The sequence below is a fragment of the Macaca nemestrina genome, chromosome 4 (genome assembly GCF_043159975.1).
Source record: "Macaca nemestrina isolate mMacNem1 chromosome 4, mMacNem.hap1, whole genome shotgun sequence".
Classification (NCBI taxonomy): Eukaryota; Metazoa; Chordata; class Mammalia; order Primates; family Cercopithecidae; genus Macaca; species Macaca nemestrina.
Window position 1 is genome coordinate 109,902,678 of NC_092128.1, and position 24,038 is coordinate 109,926,715.

Below are 24,038 nucleotides of genomic sequence, written 5' to 3' on the forward strand. Positions count from 1 at the left end.
CGTTTTTATGCAATATCACATGTGCCCTTGTTATAAATAACTGTGGGTGGAAATGTCCATTCACTTTTATTCAAACTAGAATTCTACAGATAGGAAAATTAAAATATATCATAGATGGGAACTTTTTGGGAGTGTGATGGAGCTGTGCCATTGTTTACAAGTAAGAAATTCATAGGATCCTTGTGATGGACTCAAGATGTGCAGAGGTGATGACTATGCTGTGGCCACTGGGAGGACATTGTGCTATGCAAAGTTGAGGTCATTTTCCACCGTGTGCCTGCCATGTCTACTCTCCAGTGGGAAATCAGCGGCTTCAATTTATGTCCTTAGAGACCAGAAGTCCCAATCGATCTACTTCCCACCTACCCTCCCCCGCAATAAAGTAACTCAGTCCAGATTGTTACCTGACTTACACAGGTATTTTGGTCATGTTCCTTCCTACAGAGTGGCTTTAAAATGAAATTTAGAATAGTCAGATATTTCTCGGACTCTCAGGATCTAGAACACTGCCTGACAGTGCCATCAACAATGGTGCAGCGCCATCACACTCCCAAAAAGTTCCCATCTATGGATATATTTTAATTTTCATATCTGTAGAATTCTAATTGGAATAAAAACGAATAGACATTTCAATCCACAGAGAGAATAAGGTCATATTTCAAGGAAGGGTGAACTCGGTTGTCGAGCAACGAACACATCTGAGCATGTAATTGGTCTTCAAAAGGAGAAACTTTGGGAGATCACCTGAAGTCATCGACAGTTGCAGCAGTTTCCAGGAGGAGAAAAGAACCTCTTGAACTCTTGTCAACAGTGCGGGCTTCAGTTTTATGTAAATTGCTGCCATCTTGACTGTCCTGCCTACAGGGAGCCTAGGTTTTCTTCTCCATTGGTGGGTTGCTGGTGCCATAAGAGAGGATTTACAGAATACTCCTACTGATCCAAAAGAGAGGGTTTACACAAATTCAGATGGCTGAGTAACATCCTGGTCTTCTATAGTGGGAACTAGTACAATGTGGTATGCCCTGCCCCCATGCCAGGCACACAGGAGGCCCTCAGAAAGGATTTGCTGAGTGAGTGAGTGAGTGAGTGAGTGAGTGAGTGATGAATTTGTACATGAGCAAATGCATGAATAAAACCACCTCTTAGTTTTGAAGCCATCACAGAATAAAGCAGAGGGGTTCTGCCAGTGAAAATGCTGCCACTGTCTATATTGACATACGTTCAATATGTAATTGTTAATATTTGTACAAACATAACCACGCTTATATACTTAAAGCTTCGAGTATATGTTAACCATAAGCAATACATTTCCCAGGAGAAGACAGGCACGAAGCAAAATGGCAAGTTCTCTGTCCATTTCCAAAAAGACGCCTGCAAGTTCCACTTCCCTTGCCCAAAAAGAATTGCACATAATGCTGAGCATCTTGCTTATCTGGCCCTTTCTGGGAGAACTACTTTGTATCCCTAAGTATTTCCCCTTAGTCACAGAGGAGGCCAGTCAACATTGATTCCAACATCATGCCTCTCTTGGTCTGTTCTGGCTACTATAACAGAATATGGTAGACTGGATGACTTATAAACAACAGAAATATATTTTTCATAGTTGTAGAGGCTGAGAAATTCAAGATCACAGTGCCAGCAGATTTAGTGTTCAGTGATGACCCACTTCCTGGTCACAGACAGCTATCTTCTTGCTATGTCCTTACATAGTGAAAGGGTCCAGGGAACTCTCTGGGGTCTCTTTTATATGGACACTAATCCCATTTGACCTAATCACTTTCCAAAGGCCTCACTTCAAATACCATTACACTGGACTTGAGGTTTCAACATGTGAAGTTTGGGGGAACATAAATCCTCAGTCCATAGCAACGCCCAGCTGAACCTTGACAATAGCTGGAGATAACATTTTGCACAATTGACTCGCCCATCTCCTGTTTTCATCGTCCTACTTTCTAGTTGAGTAAAAAGTATTCAGAGCAGTAGAAGGAAAAAAGTACCGTAGAGAAATCAATTAGCCTTAAGTAATCCAGAACTTTCCAGTATGCTTTTCATTATGCTGATATATAATGCAGATAGAATTTTAAAACGTGTTCATGGCAGGCACCTATACAGTGTTCAAAAAAAGAATACATTTCCTAGACACCAATTGCTGTCCACCAATCACTCCAGGAATAGACCACGAAGGTGGTTACAATGACTCCTTACTTAATTCTCATCTCGATGTAATAGAATCTTGTATAAATTTAATTTACTCTTTTGATTATATTCAGGATCAAATCCTTTTTCTATCAATGTTTCCTAAAGCTCTAGTGGAAACCCAGATAAAAGAGAACATGGCAAATCTCATAATTACAGTAAAATATGTAACCCCAGATATTATGCTGCGTCTTAAAATTTAAAATTTAAGGAAAAACAAACACACACACACAAAAACACAACACCTGCCTCCAGAGTGTGGAGTGTGCCAGATTCAGTTGTAGTATTATGGTAGTAGGAACTGTCAACTGTTCAGAATGGGGCCGAGGCTGCTAACTTTATTTTGCCAAAGGACCCGAGAAATATTCAAGTCCGATAAGAATGATCATTGAGTTGACTCAAGAATATCCATTGAGTTGACTCCTACCTGGGAGACCTGTCAGTTCCCTGAAATGTGGACTTTCTTCTGCGAGGTTTGCTGCTCATGGGCTGCATAACTAGAGTTCAGGCCACACTCTGTAGGCAAATTATTCCCATAAAGCACCTTTGGAATTGACATTATTCATCCCGTCTTACGTCATTAAGATCTAATAGAATCTCTTCTCCCTGCTTCATCGTTTGTAATTGGAAAGCACAGGCAGACATACTAGATTTCTTCTTCCCCAATAACTACATGAAAAAAGACTGTTCAAGAACGTGTTTGGGAGTTTGGTGTTTAATTAAACATAATAGAGGAAATGAAGAGCCACAAAAGCACATCTTTGTTATATTTACAAGCACAACTTGTAAATATTTCTGGTTACTAATGGGAACAACCTTACTAACCTAACTGTCAATGACCATGTCAAAACTTCTCCTGACTCTTCTGACCTTTTTTGAGATATCGTAACTATTGTCCCTGTTGGTAGGCATTGACTGTTCCTAAGTTTAAGGTTTCAAAATCTTCAGAGGAATGTCAGCAACTAATGCATTTGAATAGTATACATGTTTAAGTCAGCTGAAACTTCAACAATCACTATTATAAATAGCAGCTGCTACCTCTCAGAAATAAACCAAATTCATAGTTTATGGGAAAATATATTCTGCTCACAGTTTAAAATGCTCTACCTCTGCTAGATTCTTAAATTCTCTCCTCTCTTTTTCCTTGTCTCCTTCTTGCCTTCATTTCTCCTCTGTTTTTCAAGCACTTAGATGATAAAGTCCTGATGTTCATTATGACTCATAAAATGTCTTTTCTGTGTGTTATTGACCTTAATATTTGAGAGCAAGGCAGCCCTTTTCAGCCTTCTCAGTGGTGATGTTCCTCTTCCCTGGAACAAGAGCTCAGCGGTTTCTTGCTTCTTGACTTCTCTGGGCATCTCAGGTAACACAATCTTGTATGGCCACTTTAAATTGCAAATAAGATGCCCAGTTCTCTGACAACAGTCCCAACTGCAACTCTAATTTAAAACGCCATTAGCAGCCCCAACTGGGGCCTCTTTCCTGCTGCTTGCTGCTGTGGAAAAGGGTAGCCGGCCCCTCCTGCTCTCCCTGTTGGAATAGTGCCCATCCTGCTCCAGCTTGCTCATGATGCCCTCAACCAGTCAGGTTGAGGTGAGGAAAGGAGACATGAGCGGATAAGAATGGCAGAAAGCTTCCTGCTCTCTGGACCAGCCAATGGCTCAGGCCAACTCTTGGGGGCACTTTCATGCGTTCTTTTGAGGCCCAGCTGGGACTTTTCAGTGGCACATTGTTACGAGCACTGTGTTTTCTTCCAGGTGCCCACTTCCTGCTCAGAGCTTAGTTTTCTCCAGATTCACTCTTCAAAGCCCTCTCTGGTGTTGTCCAGTGTCCATTCCCCGAGGGGTCCTCTGGGACAGGATTTTAAATGGTTCAGACCCATGATATTGAGCCCAGAGAAACACTCACACATCCTTACTCCTGCTGTCATGGGAGAGTAGCTAGTGTCAATGGCAGGCCGTGAGAGATCTTTCTCACTCTTTTTGTCTCTCCCTCCTTCTTCTCTTCCTCCCTCTTCTTCTTCTGTCTCTTCTCTCTCTCTCATCCTCCCTTTTTCTCTCTCCTCCCTCCTCAGCTCAAAACCATAGCCTCTCACCTTTTCATTACTCAAGAATGTTTCCCCCAAATTTGAGAGCACAATATTTATTCGACCACTTTTGTTGTCTTTGAGGTAAGGAGAAAGCTCCCCGTGCTCCACCTCTGGAAGTGAAGACACAGATTTTCAAAACTTCTCTGTGTCTGTCCTCATTGTCAAGGTCTGAGTTCTGGAACCGTCTAATTGGTTTTCATTAACCTCCTCTGTAAGTCCAGCACATAGTCTAGTCCCTCCACTGGAATGCAGCACCAATTGGGTCTTGGTGCCCCCATGGAAACTTCCAACGTAACATTCTATTATAAAACAGGGAAGATTAAATTACATTTCATAATAAGCTATCATCTTCTATTCATCATGGTAAATAATTTCCATGGTAAAAAATACAACATTCAGAAGAATTCAAAAGAGCTTTTGCAATTTAGTATAAATGCCCGGGAGTTACCACACAAGCATGTAAACAAAATTAAACTACGAAGGACCATTTATTATTGAACACTTATTTGGCTGGTAAACCACAGTGTTGAGTGCTTTGCATAAATTATCTTAGTTCTCACAGTAACCTTATGAAGTGGACATTACTATTCCTATTTTACAGGTGAGTAGACTGAGATCTTAAGAGGTAAAGTAATTCACTAATGATCTCCTACTGGTTAGTGGCAAAGCCTGGGCTTAAACCCAGCCCGTGGGGAATTTTTTTTTCCTTTGGTACACATCTTAAACTCTATTAAGGAGAATTCACTTTAATGGCTTTTGAGAAGCTTTTAGGGGAGAGGATTGTTTTTATTGTTGTTATTGCTGTTTAAATAATATTGGTTTTCATGCAAATTATTCCTCTCTTAGTGTGACAGAAAGTACCACTTTAAAGATCCTGACACCTTCAGTTCTTTACTCTTGTCTGTGAGTGTGTTTCTAAAGTTGAAACCAAACAGTAGAGCACCAAGCAAGGATTCTAATTCTAACTGACAAGGAAAAGTATCAAGTAGGTGGGTATTCCCAGGGGTACAGTACCTATTGGTACCCCTAATAAAAGCATTAAAGTGTATACCTTCAAAAATCCTTCTCATAGTTGCTCATTAAACAAATACGTGTCATCCATTTCTTGCAGGTTGGTCTAAGGTAATTTGTCTCGTATCCTGGATTGTAGTGATACCATCTTGGAACACACTGCCATTCCTATTCCCATACCCATGTCAGACATTTTCAAACAGTCATGGGAAGGAAGAAACTGTTTCTTCCCAAACCCTGGAACCTCCAGAGCTCCAGAAAGCCATGGCTAGAGGATTGGCATTTCCTGCAAGATTAAAACCATTTGCCCTTGGCTAGTGTTTTCCTCTGATTAGATGCCTTCATCTGCTTGTCTTTATGCCTTTACATTCTCTGATTTAAATTCTCTGCTAAAGCCTCTCTCTACATTCATGCATCTCTTGTTCTCCATCTTGGACATAGCCAAATGCAAGAAGGCATGAGTTTGCATCTTGGAAAAATTCATTTTGTTTGAGAAATAATAGTATTCTCCTACCTTTCCAGAACCAACATCCTAATCAGAGTTGCCAAAATAATTCTAAGAGAGTTTAACCCTAACTTTGGGAGTACAGTGAGCCTAGAATGAATATACTGTATAAGGAGGACAAAATCATCACTTGGAGGAAGAGAGAGAATAGTTGTGGCCAGACCAGAAAGAAAGGAGAAGATTGATTGGCTGCTTCTGTTTGGCGATCACTCACCACCATCTCCCTGGCTCTCAAATGTTAGATGCTCTTGTTCAAGAATGGACAGGATGATGCTAGTGTTAACAAAAATCTCTTGACCAAAATGTGCTGAGATTGCACAAATATTTGGGAAAGAATTGTCTCTGCTGATGGATTGAAAGACCTGAGGAAATTACCGATTTACAGCATTGATGGGTCTCCTTTTCTTACATATATGGGCAACAAAATTACTTGTCAATTTGACATCTGTAATCACATTCTCCATCACAGAGTTTAACAGCATATCATTGGCTATAACAACATGTGGCCTATCAGATGACTTATCCGAACGTCCTGGGCTTCTGTGACAGAACTCTCAGACTTCTGCTGATGACATGCACCCGTCAGCAGTGAATACATTCAGGACACTTTACCCACCATCAGTCATGATTCATCTCTGTTGACTGCCTCAACTAGACTGAGGCACATGAGGGCAGTGTAATGATATCCTCATGACTCAAAAGGGGCTTCAGAACCCTGAATTGCTGGGGTTTGCTACAACTGCAAGCTAATCTTCATTATGGCTTAAGTTGTAATAGCTGCTGAATTAGTGATAGTCACATTTGGACGTAAGCCACTCAAGTTCTTAGGGAAACAGGGATCTTTTAAATATGTGTGCTAGCAAACACCACTATTTGAATGATTTTTTTTAGTTGCTCTTACTATATGACCTTTATTCCTCTTTTGTGATTTATGCTCTTAACTCATTTAAGGAAAGAGATAGATGGACATTCACAGCAACAACCAAGTAAGTCCTGTTTCAGAGAAGCCAGACTCTTTTAGGTCACAAATTATTATTATAATACTGGTATGGGCTTTGGCCTGGTTAAAGCATTTTTCAGGGATGAATCATCACTGGGGGAGAATCAGGGTAAAGACATAGAGGATCATTGCAAACAATGCCTCAGCTATTTGCTATGAGATTCACAGGGCAATAACTTAACTGAAAATTTTCTAATGTTGCAACCTAGGCAGAGAGTAGGCCATACTTTTTGAATTGAAGCAGAAGTTAGTGAATCAAGCAAATCCTCTGCCAAGGAGTCATTGAGGCATTTTGCTTCACGCTTGGACACTACAGCAGCATCCTAGGTCTACAACTGATTTCCAGATCTGTAGTCCCTCACCACTTGAGTCCATTCTGTCCAGACAGTGACATTCGCAAGGAATAGCTCCATTTCAGCACTCCACTACACTCCCGTCAAAACTCACTCATCAGAACCCGTTGGCTGGATGGAATTTGACCCTCCCAGGCTAACCTGTCTCAATCTTTTCTTGCATCCAACTCCCCATCCCCCATGTTTCTGACCTTTAGGCTGATGTCTTGTTTGGAATGGTTTCTCTGCCTTCCCCAAATTGTACCCAACCTCCAGACCCTGCTTGGCCCCCATGTCTTCTGTGAAGGCCTCTTGAACCATACCCACCCTTCTTCCTCGGAAGTAACTCATTCATTTCCAATAGTGTTTTGCATACCCACCATGTAGGTATAGAGATTTTTCTCAGAGAGTACTTGCTACTCATTTGGTGCTCATCATTTCCACCCTTGGATTGTTGGAATCTCTGCATTCAAAGTACCTGTCTTGTTTACCCCTCCCCTGCCCCAGTTGCATCTTTTTGGCATCCTTCATGGCACTTGACACAGTGTTTATAGAGAGAAGGATCTACAGGTATTAGGCTGCTCTGCAGGAATCCTCGGCATTTCAGGAGAACATAAATCTGTCTTGTACATTGAGTGGCTTGAACAGGAGTCACAGCCTAGTTGTCCGTGTGCTCAGTGGCAAATCCTTCCATCAGGACTTCTCCTAGCAGTAAATCTTAGCTTCTGGGAGCTGGGAAGTCAAACTCCAAAAGCTAGCTTTAGGACTAAAAGTGTCCCAAAAGCATCCTCTTTCTACCTTTATACTCTCAAATAAGAGATTCCCCTACAGCCTTGTCAAACCTCCGTTTTCATTTCCTGATTTAGTTGAAACATATATAGATGCAAATACTTTCCTTGAGTATCAAAAGGCCTTTAATTTAACATATGATTTCCACAGGTGAAATGGACAACTTCTCATGAGTACAGAGAGTCTCAGATCTTTGCCATCTCAGCTCCCCCGGTTCCCTTCTTGCAACCTCTGTGAAGTCAAAGTCCATGGAGGAGTTCTGATTAGATCTGTGGCGGTGCTAAGAGGAATCAGAGCCAGCGTAAGCAAAACAGGCACATCAGAGAATATTTAGATGACACAGTGTGTGACCGTCTTTACCCTTCAATGAATGGGAGCCAATTGAAACCAACGTATTGTGATACATTCGGGAATATGACGAAATTCCCCATAATGCACTACCGAGTTTTTGACACGTTGAGATGGTGACCCCAATGCCCCTGAAAGAGGAACAAAAATAAGAAATGCATAGTGTCACCACAGGCTTCCTGACTTTAGAACTGCTCCTGATCCCCCACCTCCACCTCAAAGGCAGACTCTCCTTGTTAAAGGCACCAATAGTCAGGTCATTACAGATTCCTCTGGCTCTGACACTACTGTTATCCTATCCTTGATAAGTGATGCTCAGGCCTAGAAAAGAAGAGAGGACAGGGTGGGTAGGAACATAGGCAGCACCATGTTTTAGTAATGTGGTGGCACACAGCTGAGAGTGACGTTGTGCTTAAGGAAGAGGCTGATGACTTGTTTGCATTTGCCTTTCTTCTTCTTTCCACCCAGGAAGCAGGCAGAGTATTTCATTACCGCAGAGGCAAGCACAGGCTGGTGTCAATCTTCCCGGGACAGAACGCCTCTCTCTTCATCACAGTGTGTTCTATAACTGTCATGTGCTGTGCTCACCCTGAACCATTCTCTCAGGATACTTGCTCCCACTGGCTCTTAATCGCAATGACACCCTGCCCCAAACAGGACCCACAGCCCTGCCCCATAGATGCATCCAGCTTCCACAGGCTTTCAGCTCAGGCTGATAGGATGAAATGAGGCTGCAAAGGCCTAAGACACTGGGGAAGGCCAGAGTGGGTGGGTCAGTGGCTGAGTTATTATTGTGCATGTGTGGAAAGGGGAGTTATCCAACATAGGCTGAAGATGGGAGGCCTGTTCCTGGGCCTCTCTTACCTTGCCTGTGGGGTCACAGGAGCCAGCCTTTGAATCCTGGCTGTTTAATGCAAGACCACTCATCAATAAAGTACTTATGCGCTATGATCTATTGATGTGGACGCCTCCTGACCTTGCCCGCACTGATGGGACGTGCTCATTGCTGATGCTGCGGGCCAGGCATTGTGGGCTTGCTCAGTGAGACTGCAGCCCTGCCACAATCCCTAGGGGAGAGCTGACCACTCTCACAGTAATTACTTGACCTTTATCGGCCTCCATTGACAAATGCCATTGATACTTGATATCCGCACAGGTCCTCCATTAGTGTCATCCCACAGGGGCTTTTGTGGTGGAAGCAATGGCCTCGAGATGAGGAGGATTTCTCCAGCACGATCTGTCACTGAATGGCATGGTCTTGCAGTTCTCCTATGGTTCCAGCTGCATCTGGAGTCCCAGTGACAGCTGAACCTAGAAACCATTCAGTCAAAAAACATTTACTGAGAAACTATGTTCAAAGCACTGCTTGGGATATTGTGTGGGTGGAAAGCAGTACCATTTACAAACCCAGCCCACCAGCAGCCTTTCATCTAGTGGGAAATTGCAAACAAGACACACAGTACATTTTTTAAGAGCTGGCACCCTCCAAGGTTCTCCATGTTGTGGGAGCCAGGGGGAAGGATGGAAAAGCAAGCGCTTGGGGTCAACCAGACCTGGACTGTAGCCCCAGACTGTCACTTACAAATGCTTCTGTGAAGAGACTCAACTGAGTTGCTTGGCCTCCCTGTGCCCCTGTGTCTTGTCTAGTAAGCAGAGGCATGACCAATATTACTTACAGAGGTGTTGTAAGAGTACAGAATGCAGAGAAATCATATGTGTGAAAACACTTACTGAGATCTTATTACTGTGTCCTGGTGGCCCCCAGGTCAGGTCACCAGATTTCACCTCCGGGAGCCAGAGCCCTTGAAGGCGACCGGCAAAGCAGAGCTGCGTAACCATCCTACCGTGTGTGGAGGCAGAAAAGCATCCACACGGCCAGTACCACGTCGCTTCTCAGGAGATGCCACCACAGTTGGAAATAGAGATCATGTTTTAGGTTTTTACAGATTACATCTGTCACTAACAGTGTGTCCCTAACAATATGGTCTCTATTTCCAGATTCTATGGACACCCAGTCTGTCCATTTGCTGTTTCTATTCATGGTGCCTTTCTCCTTGGCACAGTAATTGGATCTGGCCAGGCCCCTCCTGCAGTCTGTCCCCACGGTCCCTCGCTGAAGCCAGAAGCCACTGGATGCAAAGAAGAGCCTCCCCTGCCACCTGCTACAGAAGCCCCAAGCCCCTCACCTTTAGGCCGTGGCTTTACAACACATCATTTCAAAGGCACTTTCTTTCTGATTTCAGTCCTCAGTAGTCATTTCACCTCTATTTTAAGAGTTTCAAAAACTTGTTTATAATCTCAATTCTCTCAAGCCTTCAGAAAGCTTAGGTCCCTTGACAAATGTGCCACAGCCAGTAAGTGGCACAGCTGGGAATGGAATCCTGTCACTCTGGGAACCGAGGCTCTCCACCACTGTAAACACCAGGGTGTGTGAGGTCCCAATCCTGCTGCGAGTATCAGGGAGCCCCTCCCCCAGCCTTGGGAGAGGAGCTGAATGTCGGTGGAGGGAAGGCGGCAGAGGAAAGAATGTCAAAGGATCCCCTTTAGTTCAGGGAGTGTGGAGCCACCCAGGTTTGGGGGGCAGTGGGATCCAGCTTCCCAGGTGGAAGAGGGCCTTGAGTGCTATGAGAAGCCCATCCTCCCTCTGGTTCTGAGAAAAAGCAGATGTCAGACCTGCTCTGGCAAAAACTGCATGTTTATATCTTAACAGATGCTTGATTTTATTTTTATATAAGATGTTTCTCCCTTCCATCCCATGAACTCAGTTCATGTGTATTTACCTCTTCTTTAGATGCCTGCCCCTGCCACTTTCTTCCACCGCACCCCCCTCCAGAGCTGCTTGCAGATTCTGAGTCAGCTCCCAGGGAGCATCCTACAGAGACCAGGCACTGCATGGTCTTCAGTTGCATGCGCAGACCCTTCACGGAGCCAGCTCTTCACCTTTGGGCCTGTCTCTTGCAGATTATCGGGACCATTCCACTGATGCCTAATCCAGGGCCATCGAGCCAAGCAGCGAGCGGCACTCAGGGCTTGCAAGTGCAGCCAATCACCCCCCAGCTCCTAACAAACGCCCAGGGCCAGATCATCGCCACAGTCATTGGGAACCAGATCCTGCCCGTGATCAACACCCAGGGCATCACGCTGTCACCCATCAAGCCCGGCCAGCAGGTAAATGTTCCAGGCCAAGGCAGCCATGGCACAGGACACTCTCCTTACCCAGCTTCTCCTCTTTGGTCTCAATCGGTGAAAAGTAATTTTTACGATACAAAATATTTGATCTCACTCATCTGAACATATCGATACTTATAAAATGGAATGTAACTCTATTTTTCATTCTTAATGAATATGGGTGATAACTAAATATCTCTTTAATCTAAAAATAAGAATATATTAAATTACAAACAGAGAGAGTGCCCTAAAATTCAATAGGGATGTATTATTATTAATCTGTGCTCAAGATACTTAATTTTCAGATTTTCAAAATGAGGTCAAAGAGAAACCAAGAACACTCATGCCTTAACTGTGAATGGAAAAATTATTAAATATTAAGAGATCCCAAGTTGCTGCTGCTGAAACCACTGCCTACAAATGAGGAAATGAAAAATAGGAAGTTCTGCTTGGCTGAATTTCACAAAACCATGATGATCCAGTTAATTTTTCCATTCAAGTATCAATTGAGAGCTTCCTATGTGTTTGTGCTAGAGGTTGGGTCCGCAGCACAGAAGAAGGGTGTGGTCCCTGACCTCATGGAGTGTCTGGTTAATTGGCTCTTTCAACAAACATTTTTTGATAACCTACTGTATAGCAGGCACCTGATAAATGCGAAGAAACAGAAATAAAGGAGAGATGCTTTCTGATTTTAGGGAGCTCATCACCCTGTAGAGGACACAGATATATAAGCAGAATAGCAGAATCTGTTGTGCAGTGGAGCAGAGACTGTCCTGTGACAGGGCGGGTGTCACCACAGAGCTAGAAGTGACCAACTCTGCCCAGAGAATTTTTAGTCCTCCCAGAGATAATGGCTTGGGAATGGAGTCTGGACAGTTGAGTATGAGTTAACCAAGTAAATGAAGGGTTAACTACATTCCAAGTAGAGGGAACAGCAGGCACAAAGGCAGGGAAATGGGAAAGAGGATGAAGTGTTGAGAAACAGGAGAAAGGCTCATGTGATTGGAGCAGAGAGGAGGTAGAGGACATTCATGGAAGGGCCCCATAAACAAGCCGAAAGGATGGATTTTTTCTCTGTGTGATCTTGAACACACTACATATCATCTTTGTGCCCCCGTTACCTCATTGTAAAGTGGGGATACACCAGTAGCTACCTCACAGGTGGTTATGAGGATTAAATGAGTTAACACATATGAAGTGGTCAGAATAGTACCTGGCATGCAGTAAGCACTAATGTAGTCGTGATGATAGTGATGATGATGGTGATGGTGATGATGATGGTGATGGTAATGATGATGGTGATGGTGATGATGATGGCGATGATTTACTCTGCAGCCAAGCCCTGGAGATCTCTGAGGGCTTGTTTTTGTTTTTTTTGTTTTTGTTTTTTTTAACTTCTTCTTAAAAAAAACCATACACACACACACACACACACACACACACATACACAAAGAGATTCATGTGCAGAACATGCAGGTTTGTTACATAGGTATACGTGTGCTATGGTGGTTGCCGCACCTATGGACCCGTCCTCTAAGTTCCCTCCTCGCACCCCCACCCCCTAACAGGCCCTGGTGTGTGTTGTTCCCCTCTCTGTGTCCATCTGTTCTCAATGTTCAACTCCCCATTATGAGTGAGAACATGAGTTGTTTGGTTTTCTGTTCCTGTGTTAGTTTGCTGAGGATGATGGCTTCCAGCTTCATCCATATCCCTGCAAAGGACATGACTTCATTCCCTTTTATGGCAGCATAGTATTCCATGGTGTATATGTACCACATTTTCCTTATCTAGTCTATCATTGATGGGCATTTGGGTTGGTTCCGTGTCTTTGCTATTGTAAACAGTGCTGCAATAAATATACATGTGCATGTGTCTTTATAGTAGAATGATTTATATTCTTTTGGGTATATACCCAGTAATGGGATTGCTGGGTCAAATGATATTCCACGTTCTAGATCCTTGAGGAATCACCACACTATCTTCCACAATGGTTGAACTAATTTACATTCCCACCAACAGTGTAAAAGCGTTCCCATTTCTCCACAGCCTCGCCAGCATCTATTGTTTCCTGACTTTTTAATAATCACCATTCTGATTGGCATGAAATGGTATCTCATTGTGGTTTTCATTTGCATTTCTCTGATGATCAGCGATGTTGAGCTTTTATTCATATGTTTGTTGGCTGTGTAAATGTCTTCTTTTGAGAAGTATCTGTTCATATCCTTTGCCCACTTTTTGGTGGGGTTTTTTTTCCCTGTATATTTGTTTAAGTTCCTTGTAAATTCTGGATATTAGACCTTTGTCAGATGGATAGATTGCAAAAATTTTCTCCCATTCTGTAGGTTGCCTGTTCACTCTGACGCTAGTTTCTTTTGCTGTGCAGAAGCTCTTTTGTTTAATTAGATCCCATTTGTCAATTTTGGCTTTTGCTGCAATTGTTTTTGGCATTTTTGTCATGAAGTCTTTGCCCATGCCTATGTCCTGAATGGTATTGCCTAGGTTTTCTTCTAGGGTTTTTATGGTTTGGGGTTTTACATTTAAGTCTAATCCATCTTGAGTTAATTTTTGTATAATGTGTAAGAAAGGGGTCCAGTTTTAGTTTTCTGCATATGGCTAGCCAGTTTTCCCACCACCATTTATTAAATAGGGAATCCTTTCCCCATTGTTTTTGTCAGGTTTTTCCAAGATCAGATGGTTTTAGATGTGTGGTGTTATTTATGAGGTCTCTATTCTGCTCCATTGGTCTATATATCTGTTTTGGTGCCAGTACCATGCTATTTTGGTTACTGTAGCCTTGTAGTATAGTTTGAAGTCAGGCGGAGTGATGCCTCCAGCTTTGTTCTTTTTGCTTATGATTGTCTTGGCTATATGGGGTCTTCTCTGATTCCATATGAAACTTAAAATAGTTGTTTCTAGTTCTGTGAAGAATGTCAATGGTAGTTTGATGGGTATAGCATTGAATCTATAAATTACTCTGGACAGTATGGCCATTTTCACAATATTGATTCTTCCTATCCAAAAGAATGGAATGTTTTTCCATTTGTTTGTGTCCTCTCTTATTTCATTAAGCAGTGGTTTGTAGTTCTCCTTGAAGAGGTCCTTCACACCCCCTGTTAGCTGTATTCCTAGGTATTTTATTCTCTTTGTAGTGATTGTGAATGGGAGTTCATTCATGATTTGGCTCTCTGCTTGTCTATTGTTGGTGTAAAAGAATGCCTGTGATTTTTGCACATTGATTTTGTATCCTGAGACTTTGCTGGACTTGCTTATCAGTTTAAGGAGTTTTTGGGCCAAGATGATGGGGTTTCCTAAATATAAAATCATGTCGTCTGCAAGCAGAGACAATTTGACTTCCTCTCTTCCTATATGAACACACTTTATTTTCCTCTCTCACCTGATTGCCCTGGCCAGAACTTCCAATACTATGTTGAATAGGAGTGGTAAGAGAGGGCATCCTTGTCTTGTACCCGTTTTCAAAGAGAATGCTTCCAGCTTTTGCCCATTCAGTATGATATTGGCTGTGGGTTTGTCATAAATAGCTCTTACTATTTTGAGATATGTTCCATCAATACCTAGTTTATTAAGAGTTTTTAACATTAAGGGATGTTGACTTTTATCAAAGGCTTTTTGTGCATCTATCGAGATAATCACGTGGCTTTTGTCTTTGATTCTGTTTATGTGATGGATTACATTTATTGATTTGCATAAGTTGAACCAGCCTTGCATCCCAGGGATGAAGTTGACTTGATAGTGGTGGATAAGTTTTTTGATCTGCTGCTGGATTTGTTTTGCCAGTATTTTATTGAGGATTTTTGCATCTATGTTAATCAGGAATATTGGAGCTTTCTTTTTTTGTTGTGTCTCTTCCCGGTTGTGGTATCAGGATGATGCTGGCTTCATAAAATGAGTTAGGGAGGAGTCCCTCCTTTTCAATTGTTTGAAATAGTTCCAGAAGCAGTGATACCAGCTCCTCTTTGCATTTCTGGTAGAATTCAGCTGTGACTCCATCTGGACCTGGGCTTTTTTTTTGTTGGTAGGCTATTAATTACTGCCTCAATTTCAGAACTTGTTATTGGTCTATTCAGGGATTTGACTTCTTCCTGATTTTGTCTTGGGAGGGTGTATGTGTCCAGGAATGTATTCATTTCTTCTAGATTTTCTAGTTTATTTGTGTAGAGGTGTTTATAGTGTTACCTGGTGGTAGTTTGTATTTCTGTGAGGTCAGTGGTGATATCCCCTTTATCACTTTTTATTGTGTCTATTTGATTCTACTTTCTTTTCTTCTTTATTAATCTAGCTAGTGGTCTGTTTATTTTGTTAATTTTTTTCAAAAAAACAGCTCCTGGATTCATTAATTTTTTGGAGGGTTTTTTCTTGTCTCTGTCTCCTTCAATTCTTCTCTGATCTTAGTTATTTCTTGTCTTCTGCTAGCTTTTGGATTAGTTTGCTCTTGCCTCTCTAGTTCTTAATTGTGATGTTAGGTGTTGATTTGAGATCTTTCTAGCTTTCTGGTGTGGGCATTTAGTGGTATAAATTTCCCTCTTAACACTGCCTTAGCTGTGTCTCAGAGATTCTGGTACGTTGTGTCTTTGTTCTCATTGGTTTCAAAGAACTTCTTGATTTCTGCCTTAATTTCATTATTTACCCAGGAGTCATCTAGGAGCAGGTTGTTCAATTTCCATGTAATCATGTGGTTTTGGTGAGTTTCTTAATCCTGAGTTCTAATTTGATCACACTGTGGTCTGAGAGATGGTTATGATTTCAGTTCTTTCACATTTGATGAGGAGAGTTTTACTTCCAGTTATGTGGTTGATTTTAGAATAAGGGCCATGTGGCACTGAGAAGAATGTATATTCTGTTGATATGGGGTGGAGAGTTCTGTTAGGTCTATTAAGTCCACTTGATCCAGAGCTGAGTTCAAGTCCTGAATATCCTTGTTAATTTTCTGTCTCATTGATCTATCTAATACTGACAGTGGGGTATTAAAGTCTCCTACTATTATTGTGTGGGAGTCTAAGTCTCTTTGTAGGTCTCTAAGAGCTTGTTTTATGAATCTGGGTGCTCCTGTATTGGGTACATATATATTTAGAATAATTAGCTCTTCTTGTTGAATTGTTCCCTTTACCATTATGTAATCCCTTCTTTGTCCTTTTTGATCTTTGCTGGTTTAAAGTCCATTTTGTCAGAGACTAGGATTGCAACCCCTGCTTTTTTTTTTTTTTTTTTTTTTTTTTTTTTTTTTTTTTTGCTTTCCATTTGCTTGGTAAATTTTCCTCCATCCCTTTATTTTGAGCCTACATGTGTCTTTGCACGTGAGATGGGTCTCCTGAATACAACACACCAATGGCTCTTGACTCTTTATCTAATTTGCCAGCCTGTGTCTTTTAATTGGGCATTTAGCCCATTTACATTTAAGGTTAGTATTGTTATATGTGAATTTGATTCTGTCATCATGCTGCTATTCTGTTATTTTGCACACTAGTTGATGTAGTTTCTTCATAGTGTCATTTGTCTTTATATTTTGGTGTTTTTTGTGTTTATTTTTGTTTTGTTGTTTTTAAACGGATTTTCACTCTTGTCGCCCAGGCTGTGCAATGGCACGATTTCAGCTCACTGCAACCTCTGCCTCCTGGGTTCAACTGATTCTCCTGCCTCGGCCTCCTGAGTAGATGGTATTACAGGCATGCACCGCCACACCCGGCTATTTTTTGTATTTTTAGTAGAGACGGGGTTTTGCCATGTTGGCCAGGCTGGTCTCAAACCCTGACCTCAGGTGATCCAGCCACCTCGGCCTCCCAAAGTGGGATTACAGGCAAGAGCCACGGCGCCCGGGCTTTTTGGTGTGTTTTTGCAGTGACTGGTCCCGGTTTTTCCTTTCCATATTTAGTGCTTCCTTCAGGAGCTCTTGCAGGGCAGGTATGGTGGTAACAAAATCCCTAAGCGTTTGCTTGTCTGGGAATGATTTTATTTCTCCTTCACTTATGAAGCTTAGTTGGGCTGGATATGAAATTCTGGATTGAAAATTCTTTTCTTTAAGAATGTTGAATATTGGCCCCCAATCTCTTCTGGCTTGTAGAGTTTCTGCTGAGAGGTCCACTGTTAGTCTAATGGACTTCCCTTTGTAGGTGACCTGGCCTTTCTCTCTGGCTGCCCTTAACAGTTTTTCCTTCATTTTGCCCTTAGAGAATCTAATGATTATGTGTCTTGGGGTTGATCTTCTCATGGAATATCTTAATTGTTTTCTCTGTATTTCCTGTATTTGCATGTTGGCCTTTCTTGCTAGGTTGGGGAAGTTCTTCTGGATAATATCCTGAAGTGTGTTTTCCAGCTTGTTTCCATTCTCCCTATCTTCAGGTACTCCAATCAATCATAGGTTTGGTCTTTTTATGAAGTCCCGTATTTCTTGGAAGCTTTGTTCATTCATTTTCATTCTTTTTTCTCTAGTCTTGTCTGCATGCCTTATTTCAGCAAGGTGGTCTTCAAGCTCTAATATCCTTTCTTCCACTTGATTGATTTGGCTATTGATACTTGTGTATGCTTCACGAAGTTCTCGTGCAGTGTTTTTCAGTTCCATCAGGTCATTTATGTTCCTCTCTAAACTGGTTATGGTAGTTAGCAATTCCTCAAACCTTTTATCAAGGTTCTTAGCTTCTTTGCCTTGGGTCAGAATATGCTCCTTTAGCTCATCATAGTTTTTATTATCTATCTTCTGAAGCCTATTTCTGTCAATTAGTCCATTTGATCCTCCATCCAGTCCCGTGCCCTTGTTGGAGAGACGTTATGATCATTTGGAGAAAAGGTACTCTGGTCTTCTGGGTTTTCAGCATTTTTTCACTGATTCTTTCCCATCTTTGTGAGTTTGTTTAGTTTCAGTCTTTGAGGCTGCTGATCCTTGGATGGGGTTTTTGTGGGGGCTTGTTGTTGTTGATGATGATGATGCTGTTGTTGTTGCTTTCTGCTTGTTTTTCTTTCAAAGGTCAAGTCCATCTTCTCAGGGCTACTACAGTTTGCTGGGGGTTCACTTCAGGCCCTACTCATCTGATTCGCTCCCGTGCCTGGTTATATCATTCAAGGATGCTGGAGAACAGCAAAGATGGGTGCCTCTTCCTTCTTCTGGGACCTCTGACCTCAAGGGGCACCAACCTGATGCCAGTAGGATCACTCCTATGTAGGGTGTCTGACAAGCCCTGTTGGAGGGGACTCACCCAGTTGGGTGGCATGGGGAACAGAACCTGCTAAACGTGTTAGAGGTATTTTAAAAGAAGAATGGCATGCTTAGCTTTTTTTTTTTTTTCCAAGAAAATAACTCTGCTGGCACTACAGAGGTTGAACTGAAGTAAACCATCTACTGTGAGCAAACCATTTAGGAGTCTATAGCAAAACACAAAAAAGAATTAATGAGAGCATGTACTTGGAGTTGAGTCATGAGTATATGGGAGTCAAGTCATGAGTACATTTGTTGTAGCTGAAAACAAAGGAGACACCAGAGAAAGCAAGAGGAGCAAGGGAAGAAAAAAATTGGAAAAAGCATGAGAAGCAAGGGAAGGAAGACCAAGGAGTCTCTCCTGGGAAACACCAGCATTTAAGGAATGGAGGAGGAAAAATGAGAGAAGAAATGATTGGGTAACTAGAAGAGAAACCTGGAGTGTGGTGATCTAGCATCCAAGTGTTTCAAAAAAGTAGGAAGAGGAAGTGGACGAGCATCAAATGCTGCAGAAATAAAATTAAGTAAAGCAATGAAGAAACATCAATTCCTCTATTTCTCTGTTACAACTTTTTAAAGTCTGGATTGTCCCTGTTTGAAACGTGTTGAAATGAGCTCCTTAGCTGAGTGAGTTAAGAAGTGAGAGGTGGGCAAGGCTAAGACCCAGAGTTAAAGCTGGAGCGTACACTAACAAAAGAAAGATGGTGGACAGGAATGATGAAGACTAAGAGTGAGTATATAACCGAGCACATGGCTTTATGTGAAGTCAGAAAGCTGTATAATGTAAAGCAGTTAGCAAGGAAATAAAATATAAAGAGAAGGCAAGAAGAAAGTCCCAATATTATCATTTATCTACAACAATGCAGAAATAGCCTTCCAGAGACCTCAGTTATTGCCTGCATTTGGCTCCTGATCCAACCATGAAAACAAGCCCATTCTTGGTGACTCTTAGAGACTATGCTTGGAAAATCCAGTTGCTTGTTCAATGAGTACAAAAAAAAATCTATTTAACGGACACCTACCATGTGTCTGGCATTGGTACCAGGAAGCTAGGCTGTGTTGGTGGGCAAGACAGATGCCATGAACTCTTCCTTCATGAAGCTTATAGTGTAGTGAGGAAGATGTACATTCACCAAAGACTTGTACAAATATGTCCCTACGACAGCAGTAAGTACCATGAGGGAGAAGTGAAGGGATCTATTAGAGTATTTAACAAGGGAACTTCACCCAGCGACGGAGCCAACACCAGGAGAATCCCAGCGAGGTCTGAATCCGTACACTTTCCGGAGACAGAGACTTTGTCTTCTCACTCGAAATCTAAATCTGTAGCCTGGGACGCCACCTCTTCTTCCTCAGCTTTATCCCAAGCAGTCTCTGCCAATCTTATCATTAAGAACTTTTCTTCCCCCCATCTCTCAGCTGGTTTATTTCACTATTTACTATTTACACTATTTCCATTTGATTCTCTACCTTCTAAGTAGTTCCTCAAATAAGGCAAGGTTCTCTATCTTTCATTGGCCTTTTAAACCCTAGTTTCATCTGTTTCAACTATGTGTTCAAAATTATCTCTGGGGGAAAAGATGGAGAAATTGGCCTCTTTTTCTACAATCTGCTAAAAACCTTTTCTGTCAGCAAAGCCAGTTGTAAATTGCCAAAAAGGTGATGAATTAGTTAGAAATCATTAACATTTAATATAAAGTAGCTCTCACTCTCACCTTGAATTTCAAAGGTGAGTGTGGGTGATAGACTACAGCTGTGACACAAAATTGCAGCTCTAGATCAGGAGTAGGACAGTTTTGATCCAGGAGGAGAAAGGCCTAACCAAGAAATAGCAAATAAGATGCAGGAATGGTGCCACTCCTAACCCCCTGCTCACAGCAGATATCAGTCATCCATGTCCACAGTCTTTCTCACAGGCCCAGGCACACCTCAGGAGCCTTCTCACGCAGCATCTGTTGGCCCCGGAACGAAAACTTGTTCCTACTGCAGCAACATGTGGTCAGTCCTCTGCTAGTCTAACCACCACCACTGTCCCCTTCATTGCAGGATTGGAGATTAGCAACTGGAAAAAACAGCCAGCTTCTTGGGGATGTACCTTGCAAATCCAACAAAGTACACCCCAACCAACATGTCAGCTACAACTAGCATCCCAAAGAGCAGGCTCCCTTAACCAGTACACATATGTGCACCTCTCTCGTATGTGCACGCTGAGAGAACACATGAGCACAGCTGAAAAGAGCAATGCGGGAACCATCTCAAATACCCAAGTCACGGCAGGCACCAGCGGACCTGTCCCTCTTGTTCAAGGCATGTGCCAGTGGTCTGTCCTAGTCCCAGGAATACCCAGAAAACTGATGGTGAACCCGGTCAGAAATACCATGGAAATGGTAGAAATAAATGAATGACTTTATTTCTTGGCATTGGCTCCAGTTGAGACACGATGAGAACATGCAATCAAGCTAACAAGTTGGGCAAATTGACAGGAGATGCACAAGTGTGAGTCCCAGATGTAAAAGCTGTGATTCTGAGGCTCGCAGATCATAAAAGCCCCTGAGTCAAAAAGCTAAAAGCTCAAGAGGCATAAGGATAGTGGTCTTCAATTTTTTTCTTTAAATATTACCCTTTACATTGAAGAAATATAATATGAACAACCACTAAAAAATAAAGGATTTCTGTCATACAGTAGAGAAGTTTCTCAATTTATTTTTTCATGTGATTTATGACAAGAGCATAGTTCTCACAAGAGCATAGTTCTGATGGTAAAATATGTCATAAATTACAGGAACAGAGAGCTCCCTAACTCATACTCAGAAAGAAGTACACTTCCATGAAGTAAAGTATGGGACTGTCAGACCAGATGACCTGGAATGATTTGTTTTAATTTAATAAAAGTAATTACATATTTAATTTGATTTTCACCTCTGCCTACCATTAATTAAAAGAGCCTGAATCTAAGAATGTAGTATCCAACACACTGATGATGATTCATTCCAATGATGAGAGAAGAACGTGCAAAGGATCATCTGAAATACAAACAGTATTTTTTTTTTTTACATACACCAGTATTTGACAGCCCTAAATTTAACTTCCACTGTATTACATCAGAAATCCTTGGTGAGCAACACCAGAAAATAAAAGTCAGAAAAAAACCAGATGAAGGCTGGGCATGGTGCCTCGTGCCTATAATCCCAGTACTTTGGGAGGGTGAGGCAGGTGGATCTCCTGAATTCAGGAGTTCGAGACCACCCTGGGCAACATGGTGAAACCCCATCTCTACTAAAATACAAAAAGTTGGCTGTGTGTGGTGGCGCATGCCTGTAGTCCCAGCTGCTTGGGAGGCTGAGGCACGAGAATCGCTTGAGCCTGTGGGGGCAGACGTTGCAGTGACCTGAGATTGCACCACTGCACTCCAGCTTGGGTTACAGTGTGAGACTCTGTCTCAAACAAACAACCAACCAGATGAAAATAAGAGAGTGATGAGAATCTTTGTGTGCATGAAAAAAAATTACTTAATACAAAAATACTTAGTGGAGCTCAAAAGCAACCTTTTGCTTCCTCTAAGGGATTCTATAGCTGCTGTGGCATATGGTGAACACCTCCCATAGTCAGGGTCGCTCCAGAGGCCCTGGTTTTCTTTCCCTGATTGCCCCGTACCTATGAATTAGTAGTTTCTTCTTAAGCCACACAGACATTATTTTTGTGTAGATTTATTCTCCTTTTGACTAAATCCAGACAAAAGTTAACAGGACTTTTTAGTATCATTAAGGCAGAGAGAGACAAATGAAAGGAAAAAAATCTGCAACTTGCAAAATCAAAGCATTAAGATTTTTCAAAAATTAAATAACATAGCTGTAATACTTGGAGACTACCATCCATGAAGGCACAAAGTTTTTCCTCAAAAAGTAATCTTGGTACTAACAGAAAACCAATGAGAGATAGCATATTCAAATTAGCTCTCTTAAAATGCCATGCAATTATCAAAATCCATCCATTATTTTTCAAGTAAATACAAAAATGTATTCACTTACTAATTTTCAAAAAAATCAGTGTTCCTTCCTAGCCCTGGCCTGAATCACTGATTCTCAGTTTTTTCTCAAGCCACCCAGAATGAGATAGAAATGAGGCATTCCCACCCACCAGGTATCTAAAATAGACTAAGGGTTTGCCTAGGTGGGTGAAATGTATATGGGTGGTCCCAACGCAGAGCAGCCCTTTGACCTTCCAGCCATGTATCTGGATAGCTCACTTCTCCGGTCTCACTCCCTGCCAAGTTCGGCTGACACAGTTCATTCGTACTTTCTGTGCATTCTGTGCCCCTGGCCTGGAACCTCTTCCCACCTTCCCTGTCTGACAAGCTCCTGCTTATGCATCCTCTGGGATCTGGATCCACTCTCCCTCCTCTGCCCTGAATCCCTCCCTCCTCTGTAAAGCCTTTTGGAATGCTCTCCGTGAAGCATTTCTCCTTCATCTCTGCTCCTTGTCCCACCTTCACCCACTCCATTCATTTTTGTCAAACTCTATCATCATTAGGAGTTTACATTTGAAAAGTAGCCACCAAACTGATTCAGCCTCATCCACACAGTTCATGACCCAGCCCATGGTGGGTGCTCAGTCACTTGTGTTTTGCTTAATTGCTGCCAAATTATCGTATTTCACTGTCTAGGACACCAGCATCCTAGCCATGCTTCCAGAGAAGCCCAGCTCCGGCCCTTCTGTGTCTTTCCAATTCTGTGACTTCTGTCACTTCCCAGTATGTTCCAAATTTGTGCCTGCCAGAGGCTTGGGAAGTCCTTCCATGCAGCACTGTCTTCTCTGTTTATTTCTTTTCTGAATGTCAACCCCTTCCTCTCTCCATGCTCTCCCACCTCATTATCTCAATTGCATATAATCCCTCATTTGCAGCTCTGCACTGAACTCTAACTTCCATTCCATCATTTGTACCTGCTGAGCTTTCATTGCACGTTCCAAGCTTGTTTTGTGACTGCTTTGGCCTTCTCTGCCTATGTTGAGATATCTCCACTAAATCCTTCTCTCGTTCTAACACTCCCCACTTCCTCATGTCTTCATAGTGCCTGGTACAGGATATGCTGCTGTCCTTCTCTATCTTGAGGCCATTGGTGTTTCTGCCATACTTACTCCCCTGCTGATAGGCGGCACATGTACTGGACCCTCACATGTGGGGCTCTTCTTCCTACTTGCATTGAAGAGATGTTTCACTGTCATAGAATAAAGCAGGAAGCAAAACCCAGTAAGTCTCCTAAGCCCTGCCAAAAGGATAACTTCCTCCTCTTTTCAAATTTCCCACAAAGATAGCTAAAATCTCCTTTGTATCATATTTCAGGTCCTCCAAATGTTTTAAGGTAGATCATCCTGATGTCAACCCTAAATTTCTCAGC

General features: G+C 42.2%; 1 protein-coding gene across 10 annotated transcripts in view; it reads left to right on the forward strand.

Moving 5' to 3' along the window:
• LOC105497760 (POU class 6 homeobox 2) overlaps positions 1-24,038 on the forward strand; it is a 498,182-nt gene that overhangs the window by 449,686 nt on the left and 24,458 nt on the right. For all 10 annotated transcript variants that reach the window (XM_011769091.2, XM_071095065.1, XM_011769088.2 and 7 more), the window contains one exon: positions 11,232-11,438. In XM_011769091.2, the coding sequence (XP_011767393.2) occupies positions 11,232-11,438 (207 nt within the window). The remainder of the gene's footprint in view (positions 1-11,231; positions 11,439-24,038) is intronic.